The sequence below is a fragment of the Carassius auratus genome, chromosome 49, assembly GCF_003368295.1.
Source record: "Carassius auratus strain Wakin chromosome 49, ASM336829v1, whole genome shotgun sequence".
In the NCBI taxonomy this organism is placed as follows: Eukaryota; Metazoa; Chordata; class Actinopteri; order Cypriniformes; family Cyprinidae; genus Carassius; species Carassius auratus.
Genome location: NC_039291.1, coordinates 11115093 through 11128546, shown reverse-complemented (window position 1 = coordinate 11128546; position 13454 = coordinate 11115093). Strand labels below are relative to the sequence as shown.

The window sequence follows — 13454 nt, the reverse complement described above, 5'->3', positions numbered from 1 at the left end:
CCCAGATAGTACTGACGCATATATCCCAGATATTCCCGCTGGTTTTTTTTTTTTTTTTTTTTGTAATCCCGCTGGTGTACCCTGTCATGTTGCAGATGCGACATACCGTTGTTTTTTTATCCACCACTCTCTTGCCATCACCATTATAGCTTAAAGGGAATCCAAAGTGCACCCAAACACCAGACCTGTTGGTTATTGGAGGATCTTCTCATTTCTAGTCTGTTAAACGCATTGGCTATTTTGCAACGAGCCTTCAGCGTGTACTGAGTGAGCGAGCGCCTGCTGAGTAGCCTAACATAAACATATAATATGGTGTTTTTTTCTTCTTCGGGAGTGTCAGGGGCGTTGCCTGTTACGTTGTTTGGGTTATTGGGCTACCTTGTTGAACGCATATCATTATATTTCTTTCTCTCTCTTTTTTTTTTTTTTTTTCAAATATAATTAATTACTCCAACAAACCGTTCGGTATACATAATGCGTACCGCGTACCGAACCGAAAGCGTCGTACCGAACGGTTCAATACGAATACGCGTATCGTTACACCCCTAATATATATATATATATATATTTTACCGGTCAAAAGTTTGGAATCAGTAAGACTTAATCTTTTTTTAAAGAAGTGTCTTATGCTCATCAGGGTTGCATTTATTTTATCAAAATACAGAAAAAAAACTGTAATCTTGCAAAATGTTATTACAATATAAAATAATACTTTCTATTTTAATATCCTTTAAAATATGATTTATTTCTGTGATGCAAAGCTGAATTTTCATCAGCCATTACGCCAGTATAAAGTGTAAAATGATCCTTAAGAAATAATTTTAATATGCTGATTTATTATTAGAATTATCAATGCTGGCAACAGTTGTGCTTCCAAATATATATATAAAAAAACCAATACTTTTTTTAGGATTCTTTGATGAATAGAAATTTTAAAAAGAACAGCATTTATTTAAAATATAAATCTTTTCTAACAATATACATCTTTGCTATCACTTCTTAACAATTTAACACATCCTTGCTGAATAAAAGTTTTACTTTCTTTCAAAAAAAAGAAAGAATAAAAATGTATTGTCCCCAAACTTTTGAACTGTAGTATATATTGTTAGAAAATGTTTATTTTTTAAATAAATGTTCTTTTTTTTTACGTTTTTATTCATCAAAGTATCCCGGAGTCATTTAAAATCCCTTAATACGACTGTGAAAAGCAACTACAAAGACGATTTTAGCACAATATGCTCATGTAATCCTGTGACAAGTGCATTTATTAAAAATGAAGGACAGAGGGTCTGGTAATCTGCAGTCAGGAATTATTCGGTCAGGGTATTAACGTTGTTGGAGGGCGGTCTGCAGTTTGAGAGGCAAACAGGCCTTAACTGATGGCAGTACTTTGAGTTAAGTTAATAACCGGTGGAACAGATGAACTGTAAAACTGTTAAGTGAATAAACAGGCTACAAAAACAACTGCACCCTGCAGTAACCCTCATATGACATTTTGACATCTGTAATAGCCACCATCAGGCCAGTGAAAAATGTTCTCGAGTCATCCACTATTGCAGTATCAACAAACTCTTTGTTTACACACATTACTTGGTGTTTTTGCATGTGAGTAATTTCTACTAGGGGGCTGAGCGGGGCATGACAAACCACCCAACCGTGCCCATATGGGTTCAGCACACAAGCTTCAGCGCAGCCGGACATGTAGCGGGAACGAAGGAGTAGAATTTCTTAGAGAGGCCAACGCCGCTTGTGCGCCAGCGAGGCATGACGGTCTGTGCTGTTTTGTTGACTTTCAGCAAGATGGCTAGGGGCTCAAACAAAAAAATAATAATAAAAAATTGGGAGTTCAGCAGAAATGATAAAAAAAAAAAAACATTTTTAATGTAGGCTGATTTTAAATTTTTATCAAAACAGTTCCCTGAATTCAGCTCAAAACAGACAAAAACGAAGGTCAGCCTTTCATGGAAACTTTTTATCCATGACAGACTGCAAATTATTATTATTATTATAAAAAACACACACACATTACAGGGTTAGAGACCTTATTAACTAGAACAATGTCTAAAATACTAATAATATTCTGGTGTAGGCCTATTTATTGCAGCTCACAATGTACCTTAGTCTAGATTTTCAGGCAAAAATGTATCCAGTAAAAATTTGTTTTTGACAATTAACTGGGAATAAGCATAAACATACCTCGATAGAGATTTAATGCCTCTTGTAAAGTGCTTTAAATGGTTAAAAAGCTACAAGGTCTAGTAGTACAAGTAAGACCTGACCGACATGGGTGTATGTGTATTTATTAAGATGTACTGTGACTACATAAGATTTAACTATACAAACTGAAGGAGTTTAAATTCCATACTTAGCCTAGTCAGCTAACCAAAGCCAAACCCAGACCAACTTTTACATAGAATACAGGTAAAAAAATTGTAAATGGGTTAAATTGAGCAAAGAGTACTAGACTTTTCGTTTAAAGTCAAAATATTGAATAATCCAATGCACAACCAGTAGTAGAAGTAGCAGTAATACTAAAATTACTGTTTATTTGCACTTCAGTTTCTGTAAAATATGTAATTAAGAATACAATTAAGCCACAAAAATCTAACCGGATTATGTTTTGTCTCATTTATAATGGTCAAAAGTTTCTTAGTCGTCTAAACACGGTTGTTTCTGTTTGACAAGACTCTCCATAGCCTCAGGCGAACCTGAAACTCAATCCCATGCAGCTCGTTTGTTCAACAGTTCATTCTTTTGTGTCTTTCATTGATGTTTCCTAAATACCTCATTGAGACATCATGTTCAACTAAACTATTTAGACGATCAATATCTCACATCTCAAAAATGCGTGCAGTCACGCCTACTTCACCATGATACCAGGCATTTGCGACGCAAATGAACGGCTTCATCTAATCATAATAAAACACCACACAGGCTCATGACTGAACATGCAGTCAAGAAAATACGATTTGAGAACATTTATCCGCAATGACATTAAAGCAAAACATTCCGTATTTTATCTCTAGACTGAATCTTGGGTGTGAACTCTGTTTACAAGATGGATTATTGTGAGACGTTTGGTTTCACAATGTGGACAAACAACTGCTGTCACATATACCTAGTTTTTATTTGTAACTGTCAAATGCTTGACATATGCTATTTTTGAAGTGAGCTCCATCTACACTTCCAGTATTGTCTGATTCATGGTCACTATAAAGAATTGCAAAAGATAACATCAGTTTTATAATATCAGACTTTTATTTATTTATTGGGATTAAGTGCGCCTTATGGTGCGGAAAATACGGTACTCAGAAAATCCCAACATTAGTGATTCCTATTCCTTGGAAGTTTTCCTGAAACCTTCATGTCACAGACTCCGCCTGATTACCATCATTTATCAAATTTGTGTGTCCAAATGCTGCTAAATCGATGTATTTCTTGAAACAGCAAACACAAGGACTGCTTTGATGGTGGTAAAAGGCATGATTGCCACCTTTTATGAAGCTCTTGAGGAATTTTAGCAATGCTTTGAGGGGTCTATTTGAACAGGTTAGCAGGCCTACAAGCCAATTATTGACACAGCGTTTGGATGCGAAACAAGTTAAAGGCTTGTGTGAAGAGGGATGGAGCCCAATCAATTCACCAAGAGACTTCACAGTAACACGCCACAATCACACACTGTAAATGACTTATGTAATTTGCACAGTATTTTACTGTAATATATACAGTAAGATATATGAGTATGCATTATTTTACTGTAAAAGGCAAAGGATTATGGGAAAAAATACAGTCACTACTGTAAATTTTCAGTAGTAAACTTCCCCGCAAAAAACTGACCAATGGCAAGATAGATTTATTTTTTTGACTGTTTGGTGGAAGTGGCTATATAAGGACAAAAGAGAAATATTGCATGGTTAACTTGACAAAAAGATTAGATTACTATTTCTGTTTTATGCAAAACGGAGATATTTCAATTAGATTTTTAATATTTAAATTTTTTCACTTGTTAAACAGCAAATTAACATTATTCATCATGCCGTTTTTCATGTCGGGAGTTGGAGCCTTTTTTTCTGACTGATGGCCAGAATTAAACCGTATGAGAAACACGAGTACGTTTTTCTGCCCTTTAATGCATATTAGCTAGTCTGGCGAGTCATTATTTAACCTTAACAGCAAATTAATGTGAAATACTGAGGTAAAGTGCGTTACACAGTATTTTCTAGTAAGTTACTTCTTTTGTTTGTTACTTTCAGGTTTCTGATCTGGATGTCATCTGCAATGTCGGAGGTGTAACTTTTGGAGCCTCTTCTTGTAAAAGCCGTAGTATCGATCATAACATCAAATGGTAAATAAATGATGTCAGTTAGCCAAAGTCAACTAACGTAATGTTAGTTCAACAAAGAGAATCATACTTTTCAACCATCTCTTCTACACTGCCTCTTTATCACAAGTAAGGTAATTATCTTCAAATGCTATTTAAAAACGTGTGTACCAATGTTGTATGTAACTTAAGAGACGGACTCTTTAGCCCTAATGCACATTAAAATAATTTCTAGCAAACCAGCACTTAAACAGCAAAAAGTAGCTGCTTTAGATATCTTCAACTTACTGTAGCCTATAAATAAAAAAATACTGATCTCAAAATTAGATTTTTGTTACTGTATAGCATCAAATATAGATTTTTAATCATAGTAGGCCTATTATATGCATAGACTTTCTAGGACACACACACGGATTTAGAACGATTATATGAACAGATTGGTTAGCATTTAGCATGGTCTGTGGCAGGCTTTACTAAGTGTCAAAGCAACAAAATTCAATAAACAAGAAGTTAATATTAATAATAGTTCATATTAAAATAAGTGATTTAAATTGTAAAGAAAATACAGTCTTTTTGCTCTAGTTCGCAAAAACGGTTCTAAACAAAGCCATAGCCATAGGCATCTTTCCACACAACATTTTTTTTTTCTTACAGAATTAATTGACCTTTTTTTGAACGCCTTGAATCAGTTATTCACTGATGCGTTAATAAAATGTAAAAAGTTTCTTACTTCGTTCCTGAATGAATCAGTAAGCAGTTTTGAACTAATTGATAAAATAAATTACTCAACGATTCAGTCATTAAGACATTGGATTTCTGCCACCAACTGGTAATTTTAGTCTTATTTTCCAAGGTATCTTTCAGTTTTTTTCTGTCATTACATATTTATGTATTCTAAATTTTATAATATTATTTATGCAATTTGTAAGTTCAAAATATAATTATACTTGTCTCTTAAAAAAAAGTGCCTCCAGCTGCTGATAAGTTACTGTAAAAACTACTGTAAAACTCTGTAAAATTTTGGACTCCTTTCCACAATGCTGTCTCCCAATGGAGGTTTGACTGAGGCCCTCAAACAGGAGAAAACACAATCACCACTTCCTTTAAAGTGATCCAGGAAAAGGCAGTGGGAAAACTATATAGCATTTTGTTCCTCTTTGTTTACCGCATGTATTGCCTGACAAACACATAATTTCAAGATAAGCTTCAATTTACTAGAATAATCAATGGGAACACAATCACCACTGGCACCTATAGGAATCTGATAGGTTCCAAACTATAATTAGGCTAGTCAACTGGCCATAACCAAAGCCATGCAAGCTTTTCATGAGAATATAAAATGGAAAATAATTTTGAATATGGTAACATGTTAAAAAGAGCAGAGAGTACTAGATTTTTAGTTGAAAAATATAAATCAAATTAGCTAAAATACTGAATAATCCAATGCACTACCAATTCGACTATTCACTTCTTGCATGCTAACAGCTATGTTTCCATCCAAAGTTAATTTAAATTGGGATATTGCATAAAACATTTGCGAATGAATAATTTTTGCCATACCATGTTTTCAGAACTAAAATAGTCAGTTCATGGGAAACTGGCTCAAAATATCAATGTTAAAATGAAAGTTGTTTCAATCAGGGAAGCTACTGTGTATTTTTTCTGCTACATAAAATGACTTGCACCTGAAACCCAACAACAAATGCGGTCATGTTGTCTTGCGTTCAGACGATCTGAGGTTTGGGAACACAAAAGTGCGAAACATGGGAGGAAATTATATCAAAACATTATGATGACAGACAGATTTTGGCTCAGGCATTTCAAACTTATTAAAATATCATTTGAGATGGTGTGCGATGAGATCTGTGCAGTGGTTGATTCTGTTACCACATGATCTGTTGAGGCAAAGTCAGCTTACTTTTCTCAATGGATATAACTTAGCCCCCTCCTACAGTTTATTCTTTATCAATAATCTTTTAAAGTCAGCCCACAATACAGGAAAAAATATCTGTTGAAACTATGGTTTCAAGGTGAATTTAATCAAATTACTCAAGTAATCATTTATCCCAAAGCGACAAACCACAATCTTGCATTCAGATCTGCCTCCATCCTCTCAAAACCAACCGTACTAAACCAAGTACATTTATTTTCTTTTCCGATAATCCATTTCACCTAACCCTAACATCAAAATTCTGAAAAAAAAAAGATCTGTCAGTATTTTTATTTTCATTGCAACGTTAAAGGGTATAGCCTAACTATAATAAATGTATATCACACTGCAAGTGTTTTCTCTGCCTTATTCATATCAGAAACAAAAAAACGTTGTGCGACTCAAATAATTCATTCACTCTTCCCAAGGTGATTGCTATGGCTTGAGCCATGGCGAACGGGACGCCATGCAATTTGGTGGGGTTTCCTCGCTGACTCATAATCTCTACTTGATTAGCAAACCCCACGCGAGCAACTTTCCAAGTGAAGTTATCTGTAAGTCACGATCTGTATCTGATCTTGATCCACAAGACAAAACGTTCGGGCTATTAATGGAGTTCGTTTTCTATCTAAAACAACAGTTGTCAGGGGTTATGGCGTAATAAAAGCCGAGCCAACTAGGAAATCCACCGAAACCTACCTTAGAAAAAATCCATCTGAAAAGAATCGTGATTATAGACCAAATCAAAGCTATTCCCATTGGACCTTGCAAAAACAGTGGATCATAGTCTCTGTGTCAGTTTGTGTGCAAGTGTTACAGTTTATGTCAGTATGTGGGTGCATGGATTTGCGTACGTGTGTTTGTGTGTGTGCGCGACTGTAGATGGCCAGAGACCAGCTCAAGGCCCAGACAGAATGCGTGCTGAGCTTAGTGCAGCTGTCTTAGTTGTACACACACTTACACACACACTTAAACGAGCTGGTCGTGTTAGCCTTAAATGTCTCTCTCTCTCTCTTTCTCTCTCTCTCTCAAACACACTAAAACACAGCCACCTAGCAACAGCCAACCAGACCAGCAGTGCCACTGACGCACATGGTGGGAGGGGCAGGCACGAGGAGAGCATGTAAGAGTCTCCTTATCAGCAGTGCAGAGAGCAGACTGTATGCTTTATTTTCTAAATAAAACACTGTCAGCTTTTCTGCTGCCTTGTAATCAAAGATGTGTGCTCGATATCATGGAGCATATTTATTTTTCATTTGCAGTTTTGTGACCCCAAAGACTCACTTCTCATAAGAATCTGGTTCAAGATTCCATTTAGAGCAAGATTTCTTCTTTTTTCAAAAAAACAACAACATCTAATCAATGTATAAAATGTGAATGTATGAAATGTATTTATTCATATAGTATGAATTTATGTAAAAACATATTTAGAATATTATCTATCTATCTATCTATCTATATATATATATATATAATTTGATTAAAAACTATTAAGTGCAGGAACGGAAAGAATAGCGGAGAGTAGCGGTCGGCGGTCGCGCCGCGGGTTCCCGGTTTGTGTCTGTTCATGGACTGTTCCGTGTATTTCCACTGTAGAAATGGTTGTTCCGAGTTAAAACTGACTTCTTTCATATTTGTCGACAAATATACAGAAAACTACATCAGTATATCATAAACACAGCCGTTTTTGTCTTTGGTGAACGTAAACAGATGAGAAACAAAACACACATGTACAGTATTTTTGCTTAAAGAGACAACAGCCTAATAAACGCCCTGCCAGTCATTAATGTTAATGAAAGAACAAAAGAAAATAATTCAATGATCTTGACTGAATATATTTAATAACTTTAATTGATTAATCTTTATTTATTTATAAAAAGAAAACTATACAGTGTTTTTAAACTTTTAATTACAGGTTCTGTACCTGAAATTTTGTTTAGCTGTATTTATGATATTGCTAATTGATTTGTTTGTTCCTATCTTATTACTGATTGTTTACTTGTCTTTAACACTTTAATATTTGAAATTCATATTAATCTAGTTGTTTTTGCTATGGTATTTTTTTAAAAGCACAAGCAAAATTCCTCTTGCAGTGTTTTGTAGGATGCTGATTTTTGCTCATGTTATTCAGCTGCAACAGAATGCTTTGTAAAAAAACAGAATACATGTTTGACAACTAAATGTTTGACTTAAAACAAAACTCAAAACGATACCCAACCCTATATATATAAAATATATATATATATATATATATATATATATATATATATATATATATATATATATATATATATATATATATATATATACACAAATTATAATTTCAGTCATTCTAAATATTTTATTCATTATATTATATAAAATATTTTATAATAATTTGTATTATAATAGAATAATATACATTATTCTAAAGAAATGAATTTTCTAACAATTATTCATCATGCTCCACCTCGAAATTTATTTTTCATTTTGGGTGCATTTTTCAACCCCTAACCTTTATGATCTGTGATATGCAAGTCTATTTTTACAATCTAATTTAGTCATTTAAAAACAAACAAAAAACTTTTTTTGCAATATGCACATTACTGTATACTAATAAAATGTGTTGAAAACGCATTTCAATTTTATTAAAGAATGGAGAATTTTCAACAAAATGAAGTGAATCTACTGTTAAGTACTAGCCAAAAGTTTTCAGGTTTTAAATGTGGCCTGGACTCATTTTAGAAACAGGTGTAACACAAGCTCCCTCTCTCAGACCAAAGTTGGCCTCTCTTAGCAGTGACATCACCACCTCTATCTGCGGAGAAGCATTTCCATAAATAGCAGAACAGCAGGTTGGATGAGACGAACCCCCGCAAACCACAGTCACAGAAAACAGACTTTTCTCACAACTCAAAGACACTAATGGCCCCGTTTCGCAGAAGCAAGACACATTTAAACCTGTAGACAGCATATGTGGAATGAGTGCCACAATCAAATATCATTCCTTTTTAAACATCTTCGCTTACAGCCTGGGAAAACCCCACCGCTGCGCCCAAACACAACATCTTCTCTGCTTTGAATGTTTCTCCCAGGGCAGACTTACTGGCAATCATGTAAATGTTACATCGGTGACATGGGGGCTGGGTCACATGTCTAATAAACAGCACAGCTGACGACGAACGTATTTGCATTTGAGAGCAAAAGAGCCTAACGGCTGAGGGAGGGCCCATCGCAGCTGTGGATTCCTCAGTCAAACACAGGAAGTGTAATGATGGAGAGCATGACGTGGTCCCCAATGAGGCTCCTGTTCCTGACCCTGTGCTCTTGGCTTTCAACCCAGGGTCCAAACAAAAATCCCTGACAGCACGTCATAAGGGGAGTCAGGGCCATAAACTCAGCTTAATTTCGTCAATGTAATACAGCCTGTTCAGACAGAAAAAAAAAAAACATTCAACATTTCTGATTGATCTGTTTGATACTGGTCGAAGTTCTGCCAACTCCAAGTCTGATTACAGTTGATACAGATCAGTGTTTGGACCAAGCTCTTATCAGCACCACATTTACAACCTTACCGTATGAGAAATAAATTATATTTTACATAAAAAAATTACACTGAGAAACATCATGACTATAAAAAAAACAATGAGTTCAATTGTGAAGTAAATTCTAATGAACTTGCATGTCCGTGTCATATATATTAGGGGTGTAATGATATTTAAATCGTACCGAAAAACCATGGTATTTACCGTGGTACTCTCATGGCCTGGCCCACCCCCACTCCCTGCTGAAACACAAACGCGTATGGTCATGATGGCTTCTAACTGCTTGAATCACTTTGAAAAAAAAAAGGTACCTTTAAGGACAACGGGGCAAAACATATCTGTCATATAGGCTACATAAAACTATGATGTGAACACGGCAGTAAAAAATAAATAAAAAAAATGCCATGTTATGGAAAGAAAGTTTTCACAGAGTTAGGCACAGAGTTTATGGAACTGTAATGTACAATATTTTGTTCATTATATATATATATTAGGGGTGCAACAGTATGCAAAAATCACGGTTCGGTACGTAACTCGGTTTTAAAGTCACGGTTCGGTTCATTTTCGGTACAGTAAGGGAAAGAAATGCAAACATTATACTTAGGGCTGGGCGATATATAAAAAAAATGATATCTCTATTGTCAAAATTTTTACGGTATTCGATATATATCTCGATATGTTTCCATTTTCATTTAAATAATAAAAAAAACATGATTTTCTTTTGCCCATAAAAAAAAATCTTATTTAAGCAGTTAAAAAAAATCTAGACCAAGAGATCACTTACTGCTTTTTATTAAATGAATACATGTAGGCCTATATATAACTGAAGCAGTGCAAATTAAATACAGAAAGTGCATTCTTTCAACTTTTTAGTGCATGCAATTCACAATTTATACTATGCAACTGGGATAAGTATTTTTTTTAACAAGTTTTTAAGCTAAGAACACAAGTCTGTCAACTGTCTGCGGTTTTAAAAGAAGCTCTGTGGCATGAAACTATGTTCCTACTGACATTAAAAATCCTCTTAGATGGGGAGCTAGTTGCTGAAGCACATAGCTATTTCTTATATATAAATATATATAAATGAATATCCAAGACTTTTGCATTCTCTCTGTCTATATTATGGAAACTGGTAAACATATCAGTGAAATTCCCCAATTGAGATTGAGGAGTCACGTGCCGATTTGGGAGGGGTCGGAGCCGGTCGGCCCTGATGGCAGGATACGCTATCTGTTGCCAGGGGCAATACCTTCAGAACTTCACAGAGGCGTGACTAAACATTTCAGAGCGCTTTCATTTTTGCGCATTTATTTTGTCGGCGGAACAGATCGAGATGGATCTACGAATACACGAAAGAAAAGGAAGAAAGTAAAGCAATGCAAAAACATAAGGCGAAAGAAAGGGGACCTTACAGGAACAAGCTCACACCAAACGCAAAACTGCGGTGTTTGGAGAAGCTCTCAGGCAGCTCCCTGCAGCAGCACAGAGACCTGAACAATTTACCTCAGTGCACACATATGGATATTGTTTACAATGTAAGTCACTTTGCATTCACGCTGTTAATGGCTTTAATCTAACCAGGACATTTACATCTCGCAATCACACATTTAACTACCCTAGCTAACCCAGAACTGGTTTGTCCACTTTGCAGCCCCCAATTGGGTTAAAATCAAATTATAACTAAACATACACAGCTATAGCCTACATCAAAACATGTTGGAAACTTTCATATACATTGAACATCTCGTTACAGTCTAGTGTTCATTCTCAGTTAATTACTTTGTCATTTTGGTCAAGAAGTGCATACTAAATGCAATGTAATTACAATACGCTAAAACGCATGTGAATAAACTTTCTTTGGCCTGTACAACACTGTTTTCTTCACCTGCTGTAGATGGACCCAGCCACAGCAGAAAGCCTCGTAACTTTCCAAAGACTTGTGGCTTTTAAACTCCTGCATTGTGTAGTAACTTAAACAAAAAATATATATATAATTCCCAATGTCCATATGTGTGCATGGAGGTAAATGGTCCAGGTCTCTGTGCCGCTTCTGAGAGCTTCTCCAAATACCGCTGTTTTGCGCTTGGTGTAACCTAAAAAAAACTGTATTCCATTGTTCCTATGTTTTCCATATGTATCGTGTGAGGTACTGCAGCAGTTTTTAACGCAGCAGTAACTTCCAGGCATGGTAAAACAGTGCAGAATTGCAGGAACCTCCTCTTAACAACACATGTAAACAATCCTGTTTCGCCGCCGGTATCCTTCCAACATGGCGGAGACCGTGATATTGAGGGAGGGGCTTTGTGCCATGACGACAACTTCTCATTCTCATTAGTAATTCCAATTGGCCATAGCCTATGTTTCTCTATTCAAACATCAGCGGTCGAATAAGTGCATTTATTTTGTGATCACAAATGCAAACAATACACTTGAGATCTCACGACAGAACACAGACCGGCTGAACGGCGCTTTCATTAGATCGCGAAATTCCAGCTTGTTAGTGTTTTCAGATTATCGTTGGCGGCTCTTCCGCAATGAGGAGTGAGCACGTGCGCATGGTTGCCAGATTGCTTAAAATAAGCAAACACCGGGCAGAAAATGTATCCTTGTAACAGTGGAGCTCTGATTCTGAGATTTAAACTCTTGTTATCTGGCAACCGCTATCATTAAGCTCTCGTAGTAGATGGGCGTAGAGCAGTCAGCAGTTACAGGTTCCTTTTTTGGACATTCGGCGCGTTCTTTTGGGAAAGTATGTTTGAATTTGAAATATTCCATATTCCCGATATATTCAAATTTTACATCGTCGTCAAAATTATTCCGATACTATCGCTAATATTCAATATATCGCCCAGCCCTAATTATACTGCATGTTGTTTATTACTATAAACTTTTTTTTTTACAATTTGTTTACACTTTTTTAAACATTATTATATATTACATATTTATATATAATCAATGAATTTGGTTGAGTTATGCTGCAGAAGCACTTCATTGTAGGCCTTCTACACAGTTTTATTACAGTCGATTTATTTACTGTACATCACCCAGTAAAACACTGCAAATTCCCTTTACAGTAAATAACTAATTCCATTTGCCTCTTTAGAATTTTGTGTGATGTTAAATACACATACAGGGACCTACTGTATTTTTTTTTTCTAAACACAACTGCACATAACAGTTATGCTATGGTTATTTCATACTGATCCAACTTGACTAAGTTCAAAATTTAACAAAGGCCACCATAATAAGGTCATCTTGGGTCGGGTGTGCCACTGGGTTCTTTTCTCCAAGCACGTTATCCGCATTTTGTTTCGTGAAGGTGATAACGGTCAGTTTATAGTCAAGCTCCAACTTATTTCTTCCTCTTGTCTAATTGCAGGCTAGAAAAAAGGGAGTGGGTTCATGTCAGAACAAGCAAATAAAAGAGGAACCCAGTCAGATCCCCATTAAACCTTATCCAACGTTGTGCATCTAAACTCACTCAGATTAGAGGAACAGGCCTCGGAGGGGGCTCATAAATTCAAAGTGTCCTCATGAGTTATAGCACCATGCTGTGAGATGCTGGATAACGGTAGTGCACAATCCTGTAAGTGCCAAGACATAAACGCTGTTTTTATTGCGCAGGTTATAGAATCGGTCAGGTCGCAGTATAAAATATCTTATTAGTTAAGTACACCTG

At 35.7% G+C, this 13454-nt stretch overlaps 1 protein-coding gene across 23 annotated transcripts in view; it reads right to left on the bottom strand.

The window, feature by feature from the left end:
* LOC113066203 (high affinity cAMP-specific 3',5'-cyclic phosphodiesterase 7A-like) overlaps positions 1-13454 on the bottom strand; it is a 33584-nt gene that overhangs the window by 12420 nt on the left and 7710 nt on the right. For 2 of the 23 annotated variants that reach the window (XM_026237975.1, XM_026237976.1), the window contains exon 1: positions 6951-7632. The exons of 19 other annotated variants lie outside the window; for them this stretch is intronic. In XM_026237975.1, coding sequence (XP_026093760.1) covers positions 6951-7010 — 60 coding nt within the window. In that variant the 5' untranslated portion in view covers positions 7011-7632. Of the gene's footprint in view, positions 1-6950; positions 7637-13454 lie in introns of those variants that run through there. 2 more of the 23 variants (XM_026237972.1, XM_026237974.1) reach the window with 2 other exon arrangements.